This window comes from Aethalodelphis obliquidens, unplaced genomic scaffold (genome assembly GCF_003676395.1).
Source record: "Aethalodelphis obliquidens isolate GAN/ISIS:26980383/991018 unplaced genomic scaffold, ASM367639v1 scaffold30, whole genome shotgun sequence".
NCBI classification, from domain to species: domain Eukaryota; kingdom Metazoa; phylum Chordata; class Mammalia; order Artiodactyla; family Delphinidae; genus Aethalodelphis; species Aethalodelphis obliquidens.
The window spans coordinates 7061974-7084968 of record NW_020837974.1 but is presented as its reverse complement, the minus strand read 5'-3'; the positions used below and the strand labels follow the sequence as shown (position 1 = coordinate 7084968).

Below are 22995 nucleotides of genomic sequence, written 5' to 3'. Positions count from 1 at the left end.
CCTTTCACTGTTGTGGCCTCTCCCATTGCAGAGCACAGCCTCCGGACGCGCAGGCTCAGCGGACATGGCTCACGGGCCCAGCCGCTCCGCGGCGTGTGGGATCTTCCCGGACCGGGGCACGAACCCGTGTCCCCTGAATCGGCAGGTAGACTCCCAACAAATGCGCCACCAGGGAAGCCCTATTTTTTGTTTGTTTTTTTTTTTTTTTACTCCCTGTCTCTTGAAAAACAGTCTTCCCTTGGCTTCTGAGTTGCTGGACTCCCTCAGTTTCTGCCCCCCCCGCCCCTCCCCCTCGCCATCCCAACACCCCGGGCCATTCTGACCACTCCCTTGTGTATCTCTTGCTCTGGCCTCCCCTCTCAATGGCAGACATCACATGATCATCTAGGCATCCCAGCCTTGTTCAAAACAGAACTCTTGACTTCTATCTTCTATGCTAGACAACCTCTCAGAAAGCAACCTTCTACCAGCTGCTGAAGCCCAGCACCTTGGAAGGCATCCCGGTTCTGTTTCCCCCTCACCTCCTTCATCTGCTCCTTCAGCCAGCTTCCGGCAGAGTAGATCCTGAACAGGCCCACTTTTTTCCATTTCTCCTTTAAGTCCCAGGTCAGCACTGCTGTCAGTTCCCACCCAGATTACTGCCACAGCCTCCCTGAAACTGAGCAGGACCCTGTGGAGCCCCTGGACATGGAAGCCTTTCTGTGTCCCCCATTTCTTGTTTGTAGGGAATAGACTCCAGACTCCACAACCTTCCCTGAGTCCCAAAGGACAGATTGGAACAGTTGCTAATCAGGGAAGAGAGGGGATGCAGAGACAAGGGAGGAGCTGCCCAGAAACAATGGTGCAGCCTTGGGGCAGGTCCTGGTTCCACCGCAAGGAATACACAGAAAAATACCTTTGAGCTCTTTACAGAACTAAAACCCCCCACAAATGGAGGACGTTAGTATTCTTCATTCCAGAGAAGACCACCTGAGGCCAGACTAAAGGAACCAGAGAAGCTCATCAAGAGACTACCTGAGATCAGATTAAATGAGTGCAGGCCCTTCACATACCCTAATCCTTACCGCCAATCCTGCCTTTGAAACATTGCTATAAAACTCCTCACCAAATCCCTCCAGGTTGGGACACACAGTTTTGAGGGGCACAAGCCCGCTGTGTCCCCCTTTGTTTGGCAGAGCAATAAAGCTATTCTTTTCTACTTCACCCAAAGCTCTGTCTCTGAGATTCAGTTGGGCACCAGTGCACAGAGGCTGGAGTTTTCAGCATCATCGCCGCCCACCTTGCTTCCCACTTGGGCTCCCACACCAAACAGTCCTTTACACCACAGCTAGAGGGATCTCTTCAAAACACATCTGTCAGATTACTCCCGTGCTTGAAACTCCTCATGGCCTCTGTTACGTGTTGAATTTTGTCCCCCTCCCCAAATTCATATGGTGAAGTCCTAACCCCTAGTACCACAGAATGTGACATTTGGAAATAGGGTCATTGCAGATATAATTAGTTAAGATGAGGTCACACTGGAGTAGGGTGGGCCTCTAATTGAAAACGACTGGCTTCCTTACGAAAAGGGGATGTTTGGACACAGATATGCACACAGGCAGCAGGACACGTGAAGGTAAAGGGCGAGATAAGGGTGCTGTGGCCACAAGCCAAGGGACACCAAGATCGCCAGTCAGCCACCAGAAGCCAGGGCAGAGGCCCGGAACAGACACTTCCCTGCCAACCTCAGAGGGAGCACGTCCTGCTGACAGCTTGGTTTTGGACTTCTGGCCTCTGTGACTGTGAGACAATAAACTCCTGTCCTTCTAAGCCACTCGGGTTGTGGGAATGTGTTACAGCAACCACAGGAAGCACATACAATCTCTTTCTGGTCACCTGTGGTCACAGGGGTGGGTTCTAGGGGAGAGAAGTTAGTGGAGACCCCCAGGAAGCTCCCTCAGAAGAGGTGGGCCTTATTCGGGGGGGGATAGGGGGTGTGGGAGGGATAGACGCTTGAGTCTGTCTTCCCCAGACTCTCAGAAGGAGGACAAGGGTAGGATGGTGGTGGAAACAGGGACCAGGGGCAAATGAAAGGGCCCAGGTCAGATGATGTCAGGCAGGTGAGGATAAGGGGGAGGGCAGAAAGGACAGAGGGACCTGCTGTAGACAGAGGACTGAGCAACCAGGCCTTGGTCCCATTCGTGTGGAAGGCGAGAAGGCACTTGCTAAGGCTAGACAGGGCTGCACTGGGCTGAAATGGTTCGTGTTTCTTTCATGTACAATATAACTGGGGTGTGCTGAAAGCAGGGGCAGCGGGAGAGGGTGTGTCTTCTGGGAAAGGGAAAGGCCGAGCACAGGCCACCAGGATGTAGCTCACGGCCCACGCCCCATCCTGCCATCCTTAGCCCCATAGCCTGAGGAGGTATATGGTTCCGGGTCCCCAGAGAAGAAACATGGGAGAGTCAGATGCCACTCAGAGCTGGTCAGGGGTCTCCAGACCAGTGAATGCCAGGCCCAGAGAAAAGGCCACAGAATCCTGGGCAACAGGAGCAGAGAGTCTGAAAGGCTCCATTTCACAGAGGGGGAGACTGAGGCCAGAGATGCGATGAGTCCCAGTGTGCAGAAAGTGGTTAGAGGCTAAGGGTTGATGGAAGAAAAGTGGGGAGAATAGAAGGGGAAGAAAGGGAGAGGGAAGGGAAGAGAGGGCCAGAAAAAGGGAAGGGAGAAGCAGGAAGAAAGAGGGCGGGGCAGGGGAGGGTGGAGGCATCTGAGAGGGAGGCGGGAAAGGCACATCACAGTGCCCCAAGTGCCCCCATTAGAGATAAGTGACTAAGAGTCTGGAAGGCATTGAAAGTTCCGGAAAGAGGGTGTCAGTCTTACTACAGATAAGATAGGAGCTATTGGTTCTGTTACCCTGGGAATCTATGCGAAGGAGTGGCAGGGTTCAAATCAGTGCCGCACTCCCCGCCTTAGAGCAAGCCAAGCCACTGCTCCGCCCTGCCCCAGCCTCCCTCGCCCTCTTCCCACCTCCATCCTCTTCATTTGCCCAGTCAGCCCTCAGGCTGGCCCCCAGAGAAGGCCCTGCCTCCTGTGGGCAGGTTTGGACCAAGGAGGCCACAGGCTCCATGATTATGTTTAGGTGTGCTTTCTCCCCTCCCTCACCCCATTTCCTCCTTGAAGGAGAGTTGTCCAGGGTTGGGGACAGGGTGTCAGGAGCCCCCACTGCTCCTGGGGTCGTGAACTTAGGGCAGGACACAGGCCAGGACATGGCTGTTTGAATGACATCTACAGGGCCCAGCATAAGCCCCCCACTTCGGCCCCCAATCTCCCTTCCCTCCTCACCCAGGCGATCCCAGGATGACACCCCTAGAGGGTGGGAATCCTGAGGCCACAGTTTGATTTCAGCCTTTATTCCCTTCCCTCTTTCTCTGGGGGCAGGTGAGGGGCAGAGTAGATCCTGGAGGGTCCAACGAGGACCCGTTATCATCTTCTGCCAACCTGAACCCAGTCCTACGGCCATGGAGCCCAGGGCAGCTGAGTTGGAAGGAATCCTAGAGGCCCCAACCTTTGTCCTTTAGGGGGAGAAACTGAGGCCAGAGACAAACTGAGTTGCCCCATGGCACACGGCTGCTTCATGGCAGGATTAGAATCTGGGTTAGGGTTAGGGTTTGTCCCCAAACCCTATCTTGTGCCCATTTGGCTACAGCAGTGGCCTTTCCCCTGATTCCGGGATGCCTGACAGCCCTGTGACAACCTCAGGGCACAAGGCAGGGACGGGGTGACGCAGAAATGGCCAGGACGAGAGTTGGAGAGAGCTGAGATGTAAGACATTTGTCTTGTGTCATGTAAGGGAGAGCCCCGGGCATCTGGGGCAGGGGTGGGAGGTGCGAGGGGGTTGGAGGGGCATATCCGCAGGGTAAGGACAGACCCTACCATTGACTGAACAGCCGTCATGTGCCACGGATCATGCCTGGGGCATTCTGTCTGATTCTCCATCCCTGACAAGTCAGTTTTCTTTTTCTTTTTCTTTTTTTAATGTTTATTTTAAAAAATAAATAAGGGGCTGTGCCTGCTGAAGCCCTGAAGGGCTTTCAGTAGTTGTGGTACACAGGCTCAGTAGTTGTGGCGCACGGGTTTAGTTGCTCCGCGGCATGTGGGATCTTCCCGGACCAGGGCTCAAACCCGTATCCCCTGCATTGGCAGGCAGATTCTTAACCACTGCGCCACCAGGGAAGCCCTGCACCAGGTCTTAGTTGAGGCAGGCGGGCTCCTTAGTTGTGGCTCCAGGGCTCCTTAGTTGTGGCATTCGAACTCTTAGTTGTGGCACGCATGTAAGATCTAGTTCCCTGACCAGAGATTGAACCTGGGTCCCCTGCATTGGGAGTGTGGACTCTTATCCACTGCACCACCAGGGAAGTCCGCAAGTCAATTTTCTTATTCTCACTTTCTGGAGCAGAAACTGAGGCTCAGAGAGGATAAGGCTAACTCAGATGAGCCCCAAAGCCCTGGCTCTTCCCCCAAATCTCACAGGGGAGGGGAGAGGAGTAGGCAAGGGGCAGGAGGCTGAGGGTACCCCCAACTGTGGCCCCAAGACACAGCCCTCCCTGGGCGTGGGCAGGTCCAGGAGATGGTAGGGCTGGGGCTGTGAGGGCAGTGGGTGCGCGGGCGTCATTCACCATGTGGGGGTGGGAGCTGAAGGACCAGAGGCAGCAAGCAGAGTGTCATTGTCACCAGTCTCGACTTTGGAGACTGGCGACTGAGTCTGGAAGGCAGCGTACCTGCCTTACACCCTTTCGGGAATTGGCGAAATGAAAGTCGGTCAAGAAATTCCAGAAATAAATGGGCCCCAAGCCCTTTGATCCTGAGACACCGGAGAGCTGGGGGTCATCTGAGGAAGCGTGGAAGCTTCACTAATGACTGGAGGTTCAGCTCTGTTCCAGGCCAAAGGGCAGAGGGAAGGGGAGCCCCTCCCTGGCTGGGCAGCACATAGGCACACAGGCCATCAGATTTGCCATCGCTCTGAAGGGACAGGCACAGGGCCTGAAGCAGCCTGGAAGAGCTAATGGGACCCCGGGAGGGAGGTGGAAGGTGGAGGAGAGGGTGGGCCTGAGCCTCCGAGGAGAAGGGTGCCCTGCTTTCGACTCCAGCCCCAGGGAATGAGACCCCTCTCCCCTCTTCTCAAGCCAGCTTTACTGCCGCTATGGGTACCCCACCAGGTCACAGGGTGCAGGTCATGGACGCAGCTGGGCCAGTGCCCAGTCCCAGGATGGCTGAGAGTTCTTGGGTCTGTGGGTTCACAGGTAAGCACAGCCCCTCTGGTCATCTGGAGTGACCTAGGCCCCTCTCAAGGTCAGCAGGGCAAAGCACTCACTCTTTGGCCTTTCTGGGGGCTCCCCCCCTCCCTGGGCCCTAGGTCCACTCTCGGCCGCAGAGACCTCAGGCAGAGGTGGGCCCGCCACTGCCCCTGCTTGGAGCAGACAAAGGGCTCACTGCCCCACATGTGGGGCACAGGAAGGGGCCGAGCCTCCAACCTTGGAAGGAGTGCTCTCTTGAGAAGGACCCTCCCAGACATGCAGGCCTGCAACCAGGCCCCTGCCCTGCAGGGGAGGGGAGGAGACCACTCAGGCTACACTCTGCACTTTAAGACTTGCTTTTTTTTTTTTTTTTTTTTGCCGTACGCGGGCCTCTCACTGTCGTGGCCTCTCCCGTTGCGGAGCACAGGCTCCGGACGCGCAGGCTCAGCGGACATGGCTCACGGGCCCAGCCGCTCTGCGGCATGTGGGATCTTCCCGGACCGGGGCACGAACCCGTGTCCCCTGCATCGGCAGGCGGACTCTCAACCACTGCGCCACCAGGGAAGCCCTAAGACTTGCTCTTTTATGGTAGGAAATTCCAGAGTGGGTGTCACCATAGAGCAAACAAGATGCCTTGGGGCTCCTGGATGGAGGGCAAGGGAGCAGAGGGTGGTCACAACAGTGGGGATGGGGCAAACCCAGCAGCCCTGAGAGGACTGTCCTTGGGCCCTGACGTCTGATTCCTCTTGGCGGCCCCGGGACCTGTGGAGGGCTCTGTCAGCCGCTATCTCGTCGTCCAGATCTGGGTGAGGGGTGAGAGCCCCTGTCCCCCTCACTGAGCAGCTGTCACCACCGTGGGCCTCTGAATGTGGAGCTGGGGGGTGGGAGAGAGGAGGTACCACTGAGGGGCCAGTAGTGATGGCTGCGTCCCCGGGGAGCGACCTGCCTCTGGGCCGAGGGTGCTCCGCCCTCCCCAGGCAGCCCCAGGGGGTGGGGGACAGGGGAGCAGCCCCTAGCTGGGGGGGGGGTAGCTCCTGAGTCACCTCTGTGCTGGGGTCCACGTTCTGCAGGGAAGGCTGGAAGTGTCTGTAGACATTTTCAAGGCCAAACGTGTCCCCCTGCAGATTCTGACCTGTAGGGAGAGGTACTGGGGTGAGAGTGAGCCTGGGGGAAGCCAAAGACGCCCAGAGGAGGGTTTTTTTCCAGTAAAAGGACCAGCTCTGAAGAGTCAGCCCCAGAGCTGCCCTAAACTCCCTTCCCACTGCCCATCCGTCCTCCCAGCAGCACAGCTTGTCTGAGGCTCGGGAGGGGACCTGGGGAGCTGGCCCAGGGTCACGTGGGAACAGGAGGGCACCAGAGCGGCAGCCCTCCGACATGCTCTGGGGTCAAAAGTCGTGGCTGGTGAGCAGGGGCCCCAGGCCCAGGGGCCGCTTGGTCTGGGTGGGGCAGGAGGACGGGACTGCTTGCGGTCACCGTGCACACTTCCTCATGGCAACGGTAGCCACAGCAGACACAAAGCAGCTGCGCCTGGAATCTCTTGTTTGAGTTGGCACGTGTCCAGCACCCACTGTGCCCATCTTGCAGACAGACTTCCTCCTCGGCCTCCGGGCCCCAGGCTCCGGGTCCTCCTGGCATCTTCCAGAACATTCCTCTGTTGCTTCCTTCAAGATCCCCCACGCGGCCCTCCACCTGCCCTCCTCGCCCACTGTCTCCCCACCGTGGGCTAGGCTGACCCCCAGTGCTGCCCACAGGCCGCAGGCCTGTCCCCAGGCTTCGGACTGGCCAGATCTGGGGTGCTTTCCCCTCCCTGTACCCTGCCCTCCCACCCCCGCCCAGCGCGACCCACCTGCTGCTTCTCCCCACTGCGCCCCGTCATCCCCTCCCAGAGCCTGCAAACAACACGCCCTGCCTGACTCACTGGCATCTGAGCTATGTCATCTGCTGTCCACGCCTCCCGGTCTATGCCACCCCCACTCAGCCTCATCGTCCCTCACCTGTGGTACTGTGCTTCTCCCTCCCTGGACTCCCCACTTTCATGCTGTTCCGCTTAGATCCTCCTGAGTGAGCTGCTCAAAACGAAGTCTGGTCCCCCTCCCTTAAAGCCCCTACTGTGTGTCCCCCCATCATGGCCCACTGACCAGCCTTGACCTGGCCCTGTCATTCTCCCATCCCACTGACCCGCCCTTGGGGGGTCAGACCCCCCCACAGACCGTGCTCTTTCCCACCTCCATGTCCTTTCTTAAGTAGGGACCCCTGCCGGGAAAGCCCTTTCCCTTCCCATCGTGGGACAAGGCCTCACCGCCCACTGGGCTGTATGTTCATGGGAGCAGGAAACACATGGCTTACTCCCCACCACTGCCCTGGCTCTCAGCTCAGGGGATGCCCCTCCGCAGTCTTGTCTGACCCCCGCCCCACTCTGGGCTGGTGCAGGTATATCTATGCCCCGTCAAGCCCTGGCCAGGTGGGGCGACCTGGCAGGGCGTGCACGCGTGTCACCCACAACCCCACTGAGCCCGACTTTGGCACTTCTACACCCTCCAGCCTGCCCCGTCCTGGCCCCTGACAAGATCTACCTTCCCAGACGCCAGCGCTCTGGAAGCTGACAAGGACATCTTCTTCTTGCCAGTCTCGAGACAGGTTGTTCTCTTGCCTGCCAACAGAAATGCCGTGAGCAGCTCATGGCAGAGGGGCAGGGGAGGGGGCTCAGAGGCAGCGGGCTTCCGGAAGGGGCTGTCCTGGCCAAGCCCTGAGTCAGGGAGGAGACTGCCCCCAGCGACAGCGGCAGAAAACAAAAAGCATTCCTGGGGATGTCACCACGGCCTGGCCCCCCCAACTCCTCAGTGGGCCTCAGTGTCCTTATCTGTGAGATGGGGGCATTGGACTAGAGTCAGGGCAGTTCCCTTCGATTGCCAGCCAGGTGCTGTGCTGAGCATTGCTCAGCCTTCTCAGGTGGGTCTTATGCATTTTACAATTGGGGGAAAGCGACGGCGGTCTTTCCCAGTGTCCGAGTGTGACGGTGTTGCTCTAGGGAAGCCAAGGTGATAAGAAGCACCAGGTAATTTCATTACGTAATCCAATTCCAGTACATATGTTTTTGTTTCCATTTCTCTGCCAAACAGACACGTCCTGTCAGCCAGCAGGCTGCCCTGGGCCTCAGCTGACTGCTCAGCTGGAAGGAGCAGAGCCTCACGTTATTCTGACTGTGGTCCCCTCTCCCCAGGCCCCGCCCCAGCCCCAGAAGCTCACCTGTGCAGTTTTCTCTGGGATTGGCTGAGTAAGATGGCCAGGACCACCACCGAGACCACCAGTAGCACCACCACGGCCCCTATGATCCCATACGCCATGCTCTTGCTGGTGCTGAATTCACAGCTTTCTCCCCAGTGCCAGTGCGTGTCCGAGTTCAGGCACCTGGGGACACACACAAGCTCAGGCCAGCCCACCAGCATCCCTCACCCACCCAGTCTCCCGAAAGAAAAAAATCAATGTCAAAGCACAGGAAACCAGCTCTCCCTCTGAGGACAGTTGCTGGGTGCTCTCCCTGACTCTCAAGGCTAAGGGGCGGGGAGGGTGTGCAGGGACCACAGATCTGCGGAGCAGGAATTCAGAATCCGAGAGCGCCGGTACCTCGTCCCAAACACGTGATGTTCACCCATCTAAACACTAAGTAGTTGGCACTTTGACAGCCTGTTACCGTGTTTTATATTTTGTACTTTAATTTATGATCTCCCGAATGTCGCGTCCCAGCTACAGCGGGAGGTGATAATGGCACGGTGGCTAGGATGGTGTCAGGGAAACGAATGACAGATGGAGATGAGATCCATGGATACAGATTTGGAAATTGGTAACTGGAACTTTTTCAGGAAGGGGCTTGCTCAGTGCTACGATGCCTGTCTATAATCTGCGCCTCCCTCTCCCTCTGGTGGGGTGGAAGATGGGAGACCTGGGTAGAAGAAAGAGGGGTGTAGAGGAGGGGGGAGGGGGTGCCTTGCGAGCTCTGCCCACTCCCACCCTGCCCCCTTGGGTGACTGTCGGGGAGAGTGGGGCCCTGCCACCAGAGAGGGTAGCTGCTCACAGGCAACGGGGGCCACTTTGCTGAAGCTGGCACCTGCCGTGGTGACAGTTCATTTGCGACTTCGTCCCCAGGGTGCACTTGGTCACACAGGCCAGCTTCCCATTCAGATCATCCACGTAGTAGAATTGGGCGAATTCCTTCGCAACTTTCTGAGTGCATTGCCCTGGGGGTGGGGGGCGGGCAGGAAGCGTCAGCCTGGTGAACACGCCCTCTAGCCCTCAGGTTTACCATCCACACTCTGCGGAGCTGCTTACCTTGCAGGTCAAAGCCGAGCTTCACGGTCTCATTCACGAAGGTGTCCTTCTCATTGTAGCACAGGAATGAGATGTCTGCCCAGGGTGGTGGGAAAGAACAAAATAGATATGGCGCCTCTGCCCCCTGGGGGCAGCCAGCCTTCCCCTCCTCCTTGCTGGGAACAAGGCTAGTAGGATCTTGGCCATCCCCAGATGCAGCTGGGCCTGTGAGCTTGCTCAGATGGGGACATTAGGGCTGGTGACAACCTCAGCCCGGGACTGGGAGGGACTGCTGGCAGCAGCACAGAGTCTGCGGAAGGTATCCGGGCTTGACTGCTGGGGAGGGAGGTCTCTGGAGCTCCGGAAGAGAGGAGAGAGGTGAGGTGTGGGGATGGGGCTGAGACCTCCCTAAGCGACCCCTCCCATCCTTTCCCCACCAACATCAAGGGGTTTTAGATGGGCTTACTTTTGCACGCTTCAGAATTACTGGGTAGCTTTCCGGTCTCATTCATAACCTTGGCCTTTATGATCTTAGTGAGGTTTGCAAACAGCTCCTGAAACTCTGAAGTGAAGTTTGCCTCCATGACGACTTCATGTTCCACCACGACGCTGCCTTTGCTGGAATTAGGAATCGTCAGCTACCCTGTGTTGCCCGCCCTCCCAGCAAGCAGGGCCCAAGAAGCAAGAGAGATGATGAGAAACAATTAGCCATATGTCCCAGAGGCAGGACAGAATAGAGACTCTTCCCTCCAGCAGGTAACAACCTAGAGGGAGGCTACAGAGTAAACCTGTGATAACAATATATGCCAATGGGTGGAATTCATTCCTAAAAATGGAAGCTGTTGGGCAAAGATGCGGAGAAACTGAACCCTCGTGCATCGTTGGTGGGAATGTAAAATGGTGCGGCCACTGTGGAAAACAGTATGATGGTTCCTCAAAAACTTAAAAACAGAATGACCATAGGGTCCAGCAATTCCACCTCTGGGCATCTAGTCCAAAGAATTGAAAGCAGAGGCAGGAAGAAATATTTGTACACCCATGTTCATCGCAGTGTTATTCATAAAAACTAAACGGTGAAAGCAATTTAAGCGCCCATCAGTGGATGAATGAATAAACAAAATGTAGTCTGTGCATACAATAGAATATTATTCAGCCTCAAAAAGGAAGGAAATTTTGAGACATGCTACAACATGCATGAACCTTGAGGACATTATGCTAAGTGAAATAAGCCAGTCGCAAAAAAACAACTACTCTATGAGTATTTATGAGTAGTAATATGAAGTCCCTGGAGTAATCAAATTTGTAGAGACAGAAGGTAACGTGGTAGTTGCCAGGAGTGGGATGAGGAGGAACTGGGAGTTATTGTTGGATGGCGACAGAGCTTCAGTTTGGGAAGATGAAAAGGTTCTGGAGAAGGACGGTGGTGGTTTCACAACAATGTGGATGGACTTAACGCTGCTGAACCGTACACTTAAAATGGCAAATTCAGTGGTTAATGGCAGATTTTATGTTATGGGTATTTTACTACAATGAAAAAATTTTTAATTAAAAAATGTAAAGTAGAAGCTATTGGATTATATTTTCAAAACCAAAAAAGTAAGCGTTCAGAAATGAAGAAACATGAAGCTGCTTTAGAAACGTTGGATTTCAACCCAGAAGCTTCTTGTTAGACAGTCAGCAATGCTCTCAGAAGAGAGAACTTGAGACAAGGTCCATCACTAGTCACAGCCATTGTGACAGAGAAGTCAGGAGCAGGACCCAGGAGGACTTGAAACAACAAAATCCTGAGCCAGAAGGGAGATGGAGACAATGGCTCTGATGCTGGGTGGGGGTGGAGGACACTAGGCTATGGAACCCAAAGGGCCCTGGACATGTTGGGACCTGACACCCCCAGGCTCCCTTCCCACCCCTCTGTCTGCTTCTTTGCACTCTCCTCTCAGAGTTCTGATTCTCCTGCCTATCCTTTCAATGTTGGGGCTTCCCATGCTCCTTCCCTGGTACATCTTTGTTTTTGTGCTGTGACGACGGCCCCGGCCATCTGGTCTACTCCCAGGGCTTCCAGCGATGTCTATCTAGGGATGCCAACACCAGTGCCTCCACTGTAGACCCTTCCTATCCCATGTTTGACCATCAGCTGCTCCATCACTCAGCCACTCCACATGGCTGGGCCCCCAGGCCAAACTCATCATCTTCGTCTCCCATTCTGCTCTTCCTTATGTTCCTCATTTCAGCAAAGGGCACCCCGCATTCCCAGAAGCCCAGAAATCTGGTGTCATTCCTCCTTTTCTCAAAACACCCATCAAACTCCCATGATCTGCTGGTCCTGCCCCCTAAAGACCTTTCACACTGGATACTTTTCTTCTTCATTATCACCTCTCAGGTCCAGGCTGCTATCATCTCCCTCCTCTGTCCACCCATTCTCAGCCCTGTAGCCAAATTGAGTTGTCTGCAGTGCAAATCGGATACTATCCCAATGGGCCACAATTGCTGATGCTTCACATCTAAATAGCTTGGCACAGGTTACCTTTCTAACCTCCTCTCCCACCATGACCCCTTTGTCCTCAAGCAGCCAAGTGTGCTTTATGTTCTTGGAATCTACCCTCCTTTCTCTCACCTCTAGGCTCATCGTCATTGATTTCCTCTTGTAACACTCTCCTCCTCCTTTCCTTCTACTTGGCTCATTTCTCCTCATCCTTCAAGCCTCAGCTTAGCTGTCACTTCCTCCAGGAGGATTTCCCTCCATCTCACTGAGCTTGCATTCAGGACCTCTCCCACTGCACCTTGTGTGTCCCTTACCATAATTCTAGACAGACTGCACAGCCATTCTGCTACCTGTGTTCTGCCACTCTAAGCTCCATGAAGACCAGAACCGCTGTGCTCCCAGCACCTAGCACAGGGTAGGCTTTCAATACTAGTTTGTTACTTGGATGAGTGCTGAATGAATGAATGCATGGTCTCAGAGCCCTCAGGTGTTGCCTTCTAGCTGGGGGCCTTTTTGACCCAGCCAGGTACTGATACTCGAATCATTCATGATAGGAGGAGACAGGAGAGCAGGCAAGAGAGAAGGAGCTTCCCATAGTCTATAAATCTCTCCACCCCCATACTCACAGTAGTTTCCTAATGATCACGCCTCTGTATTGTGGAAAGTCTTCGCTCCTGTAAGCTTTATCCATCTGAAAGAAACAAGACAGCTGAGCTCATAGAAGCCTGGAGTGTGCAGCAGCCCCTGTTCTCCTTCCCCAAGGAGCCCCTGTATTAGCCCATAGGAAAGAAGGAAGGGAAGGCAGAGGGATGTTCCCTCTTCCAGGATGTGTTGGAGGGGTATGGCTCAAGGAAGGAGGCTCTCAGAGGAACCGCCCCCCTCTCAGGACTTAGGCTGAAGGGACCCAAGAGCTGAGAAGCCCTGAACAGTAAGTCAAGATGAGCCCTGGCATCCCCTCTCACATTGGTGAATCTAGGCTTCCTCTGCTCTTACCTGACTCTTGAATAGTTGAACAAAATTCAGGTATGTATGGGAGGATATGTTATTTAGGTCTTCTGTGAAATTTCTGTTAGTTACTTTCACTCTCAGTTCTACAGTGGCATTGATTTTTTCTGGGACTTCTGTGGGAAGAGGACACATTATGCACGAGACAGCAACCTCCCAGTAATGCCTTGCAGGATTAGTTAATTCTTCATCTATTGGTTTTGGGGAAGTAGAGGAAGTGTGTAGGAGGGAGGATGGAAACTCAAAAGGCAGGTGGGAGTTGCTGAAACTTCTGCCCCTTGCCTCTGTATACCAGGAAGAGCTAGTGGCCAGGATCACAACCCAGTGAGACCTAAATGGAGGCCTCTAGATGATCATCCTGATGAGAGAGGCAGGTTAGCTAGTGAAAAGGACCCAGAAGGGGGAGGCAGAAGGTCCATGTTCTACCTGCGTTTTGGTCTGGGTGAAAGTCACATTTTCTCCTCTACCTGCACAATTAAGCAGTGGTAGCAAATGATCCTTCCAGTGCTGCCCTCCTATTTTAAGTGGTTAAGGGATGTGGGGATGATCTACAAGTCTCAGGAAAGGTCTTTACCTATGAATAAGTATTCCAAGAGGGACTGACACTGGTAACCAAAGTAGCCTTCGGTACAGGCACATTCTTCTCCGTTCCAAGTGGCCCCATTGTAGCACTGCCCTGAGAAGGGGTAGAACGTTCACAGAGGTTACCATGGAAGCCCAAAACACAAAAACATTGACTCCTATTCCAAGTCCCATCGTTCAGACACTGCATTGAAAGATGGGGATGGGACCAGATGATCATGCAGCAACCGAGATCCATTTGTCACCACCTAAACCCCCAGGAGAGAGTAGGGAAAGGAAGAGGGACAACAGAGAGGAAGGAAGCAAGAGATAAAAGAGGACACACAAAGGGGCTTCCCTGGTGGCGCAGTGGTTGGGAGTCCGCCTGCCAATGCAGGGGGCACGAGTTTGAGCCCTGGTCTGGGAAGATCCCATGTGCCGTGGAGCAACTAAGCCCGTGTGCCACAACTACTGAGCCCACGAGCCACAGCTACTGAAGCCCGTGAGCCTAGAGCCCGTGCTCCGTGACAGGAGAGGCCCACACACCGCAGCGAAGAGTAGCCCTGGTTCGCCACAGCTAGAGAAAGCCTGCGTGCATCAGGAAAGACCCAAAGCAGCCAAAAATAAAATAAATAAATTAAAAAAAAATAGAGGACACACAAAGAAAACAAGGGCCCTACAAATCAAAAGGGAGCAACATCATCTGCATGGATGATGTACATTGGTAACAAAAAGGCACTGGAAGTGTGGAACAAGATCACAAGGAGTACAAAACTGATTAGCTGATAAGGAAAGATGAGCAGGAGGAACCCATAGAGTGACAAACAAGGAGACTTACTTGTTGTCATAGCTGGAGAGTGGGTTGTCATCACAGCTGTGTGTGTACCAGTGAGTGGGGGACGCAGAGTTGAAATGGTACTGAAACCAGGGACTGGAGCACCAGTGGAGCCAGGTGAAGTGGAGGACAGAGGAGGAGAAAAGCCAGAAGTTGACTCCTCTTTGGCAGTCATGGTGATAGGTTCTGAGACCACAATGTGGGTAGAGATCTCACTGGGGCTTAATGCGGAAGGACTTGCATTGTATGTACTATGCAAAGAAGGGGTAGAGAATGATGGTGTGGACCCCTCTGTGGAGGTTGTGTAGAAAGTGGATCCTGGAGGAGAAGATGTGGTCATGTGTCCATAACCACCAGAAGTGATTAAGGTTTCTCTAGGCCTTGATGTGGAAGCAGAAATTTCATTCCCTTCAGTAACAGTGCTGTTCAAGGTACCTGTAGGTTTTGATGAATCAGGAGTAGAGGTAGAAAATGTGGTTTCCTTGGTGAGGCCTGTGGTTGTCTGTGCAGAGACAGAGCAGGTGGTAAACAGCTGGCTGGAGCTTGAAGAGGAAGCAACGCTACCATAATGCCCAGGATAGGAAGTTCCAGACGAAATGGTTGATTTAGATGATTTGGAAATTGTCGTGAGGACCGAGGGCATTTCAGTAATTGCTGTTGTGTTGTGTCCAGTGCTGGAGGTGGTGGTAGAAAGTTGTTCAGAACTTAAAGGTGTAGAAGATGAGGAATAAGAGGAGAGTGTGTGTGTTGATGGTGCTGAGAGAGTCGTGGACACAGTGGTTTCAATATAAAATGTCGTTGTTTGTTCATCACCACTGGATGTGGTAATGGATTCAACTGGACGTGAAGTGGACACAAGACTTCCATCCCCTTTAGAAACTGTTGTTGTAGGTGAGTCCATGAGCTGAGGAGAATCAGATATGGTGTTGTGATCTGTGGTTTTCTGAGTAACAACAGTGGCAGTCTGTCTTGATCCAGCTGGGCCAGTGAATGTCTCTCCATTGCTTGATGGGGCTGTAGAAATCCCAGCAACTGTGGTGTGGAAACCCTCAGAAAAGACTGTGGATTCAGACCATTTAGAAGTGGTGGTGGAACTCCCAGTGGCTGTGGTGTGGGAACCCTCAGAAGACACTGATAATTCAGTCCCATCAAAAGTGGTGGTGGAACTCCCAGGCCCTGTGATTGGGGAACCCTCAGAAGAGACTGTGGATTCAGACCAACCAGAATTTGTGGGGGAACTCCCAGAGGCTGTGGTGAGGAAAACTTCAGAAGAGACTGTGGATTTAGACCAACCAGATATTGTGGTGGAACTCAGAGGGCCTGTGGTGTGGGAACCCTCAGAAGCGACTGTGGATTCAGACCAACCAGAGTTGGTGGTGGAACTCTGAAGGCCTGTGGTTGGGGAAGCCTCAGAAGAGACGGTGGATTCAGACCAACCAGAATTTGTGAGGGAACTCCCAGAGGCTGTGGTGAGGAAATGCTCAGAGGAAACTGTGGATTCAGACCAACCAGAAGTGGTGGTGAAACTCCAAGGGCCTGTGGTGTGGGAACCCTCAGAAGACACTGTAGATTCAGACCAACCAGAAGTGGCGGTGGAACTCCAAGGGCCTGTTGTTTGGGAACCCCCATAAGAGACTGTGGAATCAGACCAACCTGAAGTGGTGGCAGAACTCCAAGGGCCTGTGGTGGGGGACTCCTCAAAAGAGACTGTGGATTCAGACCAACCAGAAGTGGTGGTGGAATTCCCATCAACTGTGGTGGGGAAGCCCTCAGAAGACACTCTGGATTTAGACCAACCATATGTTGTGGTGGAATTCTGAAGACCTGCGGTGTGGGAACCCTCAGAAAAGACTGTGGATTCAGACCAACCAGAATTGGTGGCAGAACTCTGAAGGCCTGTGGTTGGGGAAGCCTCAGAAGAGAGAGTGGATTCAGACCAACCAGAATTGGTGGGGAAACTCCCAGAGGCTGTGGTGAGGAAACCCTCAGAGGAGACTGTGGATCCAGACCAACCAGAAGCAGTGGTGGAACTACCAACATATGTGGTGTGGAAACTCTCAGAAGATACTGTGGATTCAGACCAACCAGACATGGTGGTGGAACTCTGAAGTCCTGTGTTTGGGGAACCCTCAGAAGAGACAGTGGATTCAGACCAACCAGGAGTGGTGGTGAAGCTCCAAGGGCCTGTGGTGTGGGAACCCTCAGAAGACACTGTGGATTCAGATCTACCAGAAGTGGTGGAGGAAATCCAAGGGCCTGTGGTGGGGGAATCCTCAGAAGAGACTTTGGATTCAGACCCACCAGAAGTGGTAGTGGAACTCCCAGAGCCTCTGGTGTGGGAACCCTCAGAAGAGATGGCAGATTCAGACCAACCAGAAGTGATGGTTAAACTTGCAGCGCCTGTGGTGTGGGAACCCTCAGAAGAGACTGTGGATTCAGACCATCCAGAATTTGCGGGGGAATTCCCATCCCCTGTGGTTGGGGAACCCTCAGTAGAGACTGTGGATTCAGACCAACCTGAAGTGGTGGCAGAACTCCAAGGGCCTGTGGTGGGGGAATCCTCAGAAGACACTGTGGATTCAGACCCACCAGAAGTGGTAGTGGAACTCCCAGAGCCTGTGGTTGGGGAACCCTCATAAGAAAGTGTGGATTCAGACCAACCAGATGTGGTGGTGGAGCTCCCAGTGGCTGTGGTGAGGGAACCCTCAGAGGAGACTGTGAACTCAGACCAACCAGAATTTGGGGGGGAACTTCCATCCCCTCTGGTGGGGGAACCCTCAGAAGAGACTGTGGATTCAGTCCAGCCCAAAGTGGTGGTGGAACTCTGAAGGTCTGTGATGTAGGAACCCTCAGAAGAGATGGTGGATTCTGACCAAGTGGAAGTCGTGGTGGAACTCACAGTGCTTTCGCTGGAAGCAGAACTTGGATTGCAAGTTGTGGATGTCTCTCCTGGAATAAAATAAGTGGTAGACAGTTGATGAGGACTTGAAGGGGATGCAGTTCTTCCATCACTTTCGGTATAGGTGGTCGGAGGACTGTTGTTAACAAATCTGAAACGTGTCTAGAGAATTGTTTCTTTAGTGAATGTCATGGCTGTTTGTCCAAAGACTTGAGTGGTGGTTGATTCACCAGAACCAGAAGGTGATGAAGCTCTTATATTATCAGTAGTATGGAAGGTGGCAGATGGAACTGATAATTCTTAGAGTATTGTAGGAAAAGTGGATTGCCCGGTAGTAATTATGGCTGACGGTCCATCACCACTAGAAGTGTATAGGAGTCACCAGGACTTGTTTTGTGGACATTCTTGGTTAAGGTGTTTGCAGATGACACCGTGAATTGGGAAAACTCAGAGATGATACTTTGGTATGTGATTTTGTTACTGAGTTTAATGGCAGTCTGTCCCAGGCTGCCTGGGACATAGCTTGTCAGCCTATGACACTGAAGCATGGCTTTCCTTTTCAGGGGTATAGGATGCCCCTATGTCAGGGGCATCTGTAGATATGGATAATTTACCAATGGTGATCTAGACCTTTGTCTCTTCTGTTGAGTATAGTAGTTTATTTATAGGGCAAAGTATCACTAGCTAATATTCTGGGGGTTAATGTGATCTATGACTTGAATTGTTAGTTGTATGGCTGTGGATTTTGACAAATCTGTATGTTCATATATATGCACATGTATACATACACACACACATATATACATATATACACATATATACGTGTACATGATTTTTCTCAACCCACAGTGTCATCTGCAAACACCTTAAATAAGAATGCCTCCGTATCAAATATATATGTATACTGTTACCCAATATTGCCTGTACATTCCTCCCAGGCACCCAGAGACATGTTCATTTCCTTTGGCACTCCTGCATAAACTCAAGTTGATATTAGTACTCACATCCCCCCTGCACATGCCTTTTGCCCCTCACATTCTGTGATCTGCAGGCCACACACTCACCTTCCGTCATGTAGCTGACACTTAGTCTGACAAATCTCTCTTCACAATCCTTTACATGTGAGATTCCTCCTCTACCCCAGCACTTCCCACCGACCCAGGAGGAACAGGAGAGCTAAGGCACTCACCCATTACTGTGGATAATTCATCCCCTGTCCTTTCTCTCCAGATATACTTACACAGAGGCTAGCCACTCTACCTGGAATACTACCACCACTACCTGGCTGTCCTGGGACCCCGGCGACTGCCCAGATGAGCTCTTCCTCCACCCTGGTCCCACAGCCCACTCGATGGGCTGCAGCTCTCTGATAATGGGAGCTGGGCTTGCACCCTGGGACTGGAGGGCTTCTTCTGTGTTCTCTGTGCCACTAAGAACATGTGACTGCACATGTGAGACTCTATTTTCCTATGGAAGTTGGGACTATAATCTCTGGCTCCTCTTCACCCTGCCTATAAGACGAATAAGATGGAATATGGATACAATCTTTGTGACAATTGTGCCATAAATCTAGGGATTATTAGGAATTCCACAGGATGGTGTATAGAAACCTCCTTGAGAGGGCAGGGCATGTGACCTCCTGTCCCTCCTGTTGGTCCCCCACTCCTCTGCAAAGATGCCCTGGGGCTGCATCTTTCTCACCTCTCAGGAAGGTGGACTTTGGCCCCTGGCAGAGAGGACTGTGGAGGCCGTCAAGGCAGTGGCACCCTCCGCCCTCCCAGACGCTCCCATTTTCACAGGGTCCTAAAAGAGGCAGACAGTCACAGGGAGAGGCCAGGAGCTGGACCAGGATTGGAGGCCCCGGTAGTGGACAATTAGCGAAGATACGTCATTCACACCAACAGTTCTGGATCGTTGGCTTTGCAGAGCTACCATCAGAACATTAAGGGAGAGACTTCCCTGGTGGTCCAGTGACTAAGACTCCATGGTCCCAATGCAGGGGTCCCAGGTTCGATCCCTGGTCAGGGAACTAGATCCCGTGTGCCGCAACTAAGACCAGGAGCAGGCAGATAAAAAAAAATTTTAAAAAGAAAAAGAACATTAGGGGAAGAGTGATATCAAATCGTTGATTAAGGCAGTTCGGGTCAAAGGTGGCATAATGCCTATGATTTGTGGAATTCTAAAGCAATGTAAAAAATTGACAAGATTGCTTGGTTGTTTTTAAGTCAGTAGATATGTTTGTTTTGCCCAATTCTCCTGCCTACGGAGTTAGGTTTTGCCTAATTCAGCATGGGGAAGAGAAGCGGCTGAGCTGAGAGGCTGCCAAGCGTGGAGGTGGGGCCTCCCTGGGGCTCGGGTATGAAGAGGCTCAGAGAGAGAGAGAGAGAGAGAGAGAGAGAGAGAGAGAGAGAGAGACCACACATGGGGCCTCTGGTCAACCCAAAGCAGAGGGTAGCAGGGCTCAGAGTAAACCCAGGCTGGCGGACAAATGAGCCCCTACCCCTCACGGGGTGTCCTGGCCCCCCAGTGCAATTCGGGGGCAGTCAAGGCCCATTTGAAGGGACAGTGGGAGTCAACAGGGTGGGAGAGGGAGGGAACCACCCTTCTGCCTTTCTCAGAAGGCTTTGAAAAGAAAGTAATATCGAAGCTGTCTTTTTCCCTTCTTCTTTAAAAAGAAGGGGTTTTGTGGACTTAGGCATTACAAATTTTACTGGACTTTTTAAGTTATAAAAGTAGACTATTTTTGCTGAGAAAGTCAAACAATGAGAAAGCATATAAAGGCAATTTATGATCGTGTCCCTAACTGAGTCACAAAGAATAAATAGGGGTGGCGAGAGGTGACATTTATTGGCGGCCTATCAAATTCCTGTGTAGCCATATCACAACTGTAACTCAATGACTGTGTATGTAATTCCCTTTGCCCCTCTCTGAGCACATAGAGAACATTTCTGCCCCGTTCAGCCTGAACCAGAGTGGCTGCTGCATGAGCACGTCTTGAGTAAAGGAGAGAATGAATACTGGAATGTCTACCTGACACTTCTTCTTAGTTATTTAATGTAACCCTGGGAGGTAGACATGAATATTCCTGTTTCACACCTGAATTGAGGGTCTAAGGGTTAAATACTTTCCAAGTTCACCCAGCTGGAAGGTAGAATTCAAGCACAATCTGAAGGTAGGTTTTACTTTTAGCACAAGAAAAGGGTTTCTCGAGTGGCGAAGAGCAAAGAAAACGTTTCAGGCGGGGGGAACAGCATGTGTGGAAGCTCAGAGTACATGTTTGGGGCGGAGCTAAATACTGAGAGACCAGAGGGGGCAGAAGGAAGGCTGGCAAGGTGGGTGTGAAGCCAGCTCTGGACTTGACTCAGCAACAGTGGAGAACATCCAGCAAAAGGCCATGATCACAGCTGTGCCTTAGGAGCAGAGCCCTGGAGTGAAGGGCAGTGAGGGCAGAGGCATGGAGATTGACTGATGAGCCCACGGCAGTTACATAGTGGGACGCCGGGGGCCCCAGTGAAGGCCAGGACACTCGTTGGAATGGCCTCTGGACAGGCTGTCTTTGGTCTTTATTCCTGAATTCACACCATTTACTCCCTTTTACTGCCACCCACGTCTTCGCTATAGTTGCCGACCAGCTTGAGTGCCCAAATCCCTGTCCTTTTCACCAGGCTGCCCTTCCTCCTGGAATTTCTCATCTCCTTCAGGTCCTAAGACACCACTGCCTCCTAACCACCCTTCTCCTCCCTGGTGCTGTTCTTTCCTGCTCACTGTCTAACTGAGACCCTCAAGATAAAGGCTCTGGGGCTTCCCTGGTGGCGCAGTGGTTGAGAGTCCGCCTGCCGATGCAGGGGACACGGGTTCGTGCTCCGGTCCGGGAAGATCCCACATGCCGCGGAGCGGCTGGGCCCGTGAGCCATGGCCACTGAGCCTGCGCGTCCAGAGCCTGTGCTCCGCAACGGGAGAGGCCACAACAGTGAGAGGCCCACGTACCGCAAGATAAGGGCTCTGCCGTATCCCCCACCTCCCCAGCAGCAGCCCCGTCCATGCCCAAGGCTTTCACTCATTTCTGGGAGGGACAAGAAAAAGGCACCCTAGACTGTGCCCTGTGAAGAGCTTCAGAACCTTCCCAGCCTGAGATTCCGGTGGTCATGTCATCCCCAAAGGATGCGTCAGAGAAGTTGAGCAAACTCCTTCCCAAAGTCAACCTCCAGGGTCAGAAGATGTTCCACCAGGAAGCTGAGCAAAGGAAAAACACAGGCATTCTCCACAGAAACAATGTACATGGCCAATAAGCCTATGAGAAGAGAATGGTCAACTTCACTGGTAAGCTTATCACATTGCACCCCGCTCTGTGATGTTAAGTAACGTAGCTGGTATTGGTTGGGGAATAAGATGCTGATGGACGTTAGCTTAGTATCATATTCCTAAAGGATAATTTTGAAAATGTGCATCAGGGATCGTGGCAGAGTCATACCATTTTAATGATTCCACTTCTAGTTACTGACCCTAAAGTAAAGTAATCTGATGCAGATTTTTTAAAAAAATGTTTTACGAGAAGGTTTATTGCATCATTATCTATGAAAGATTGGGGAAGACCTGTCCAAGAATAAAAGAATAGGAGACCAGTTAGAGGACTAGGGTATTCCATAAAATAGAATATTAATCAGCCATTGAAACAGAAACTGCCCCTAGAATAAATCTAAATACCTATTCAGAAAAAGACCAAAATGTTAGCAATGTTTATCTGAGTGGTAAGCTTAAGAGAGATTTTCCTCCTTTTGTTTGTCTATATTTTCTAAATGTTCTACCATAAATAGGCATTCACGATATAATGTCTGAACATAATAAATGCATATGCTGTAAAAATTAAAACTTAGGTGTGCCCAGTACCTTGGAGAACTCATGCAAAATCACTAATAATTCCCAAGCTGGGATTCCCCACACCTTTGTGATCAAAATGCTTTAACAAAAATGATCTAATGTCTGTGTTGCACTAGCCATCCAAGACACCAGCTCTCCTACCAAACAAGTAAAATTTTACTTTCTTGTCCTGTGTACAGTTCTTATTGCTTCTTTCTTTAAAAGATAATCATTTGAGTTAGGCAGCTGGTTTGCCAAGCAAGTTTTTCACTTGGTGGCATTCTTGGGAAAAAGCCCTCGAAAACACCTTGGGACAAGTCTGAAGATCGCCACCTCGATAGGAGACGGTCCCCTCCTACCACCTCCAAAACACATTTCTGCTTGTGGTGGCTCAGCGGGGTCCATGGGAGCAGCCCTGAAGGGTGGGGTGTGGAGCGGGGGGCACACCTGTGAGGGCAGGTGCTACCCAGCTACGGGATCTTGTGCAGTTAACCTCTCTGAACTTCCATTTCCCCCGGAAAATGGGGATGAATGATGCCTGCCTTCACCACCCTTCTCATTCTAGAACAGGGGTCCCCAACCCCCGGGCCGTGGACCGGCACCAGTCCGCAGCCTGTTAGGAACCGGGCCGCACAGCAGAAGGTGAGTCGCGGGCAGGCGAGCGAAACTTCATCTGCCGCTCCCCGTCGCTCCCCATTGCTTGCATTACCGCCTGAACCAACCCCCCGCTCCCCACCTCCTGTCCGTGGAAAAATTGTCTTCCACAAAACCCGTCCCT

General features: G+C 52.5%; 1 protein-coding gene across 1 annotated transcript in view; it reads right to left on the bottom strand.

Annotated features, from left to right (window-relative positions):
- Window positions 1-5842: 5842 nt before the first annotated feature.
- The window catches only part of LOC113630519 (mucin-12-like), a 33194-nt gene continuing 16041 nt past the window's right edge, over window positions 5843-22995 (bottom strand). Inside the window, exons 2-11 of the mRNA XM_027126042.1 lie at window positions 13640-13741; window positions 13054-13181; window positions 12687-12751; window positions 10045-10196; window positions 9600-9674; window positions 9346-9508; window positions 8520-8681; window positions 7847-7923; window positions 6317-6405; window positions 5843-6147 (exon numbers count right to left, since the gene is read on the bottom strand). Of these exons, the coding sequence (XP_026981843.1) occupies window positions 6106-6147; window positions 6317-6405; window positions 7847-7923; window positions 8520-8681; window positions 9346-9508; window positions 9600-9674; window positions 10045-10196; window positions 12687-12751; window positions 13054-13181; window positions 13640-13741 (1055 nt within the window). The 3' untranslated portion in view covers window positions 5843-6105. The remainder of the gene's footprint in view (window positions 6148-6316; window positions 6406-7846; window positions 7924-8519; window positions 8682-9345; window positions 9509-9599; window positions 9675-10044; window positions 10197-12686; window positions 12752-13053; window positions 13182-13639; window positions 13742-22995) is intronic.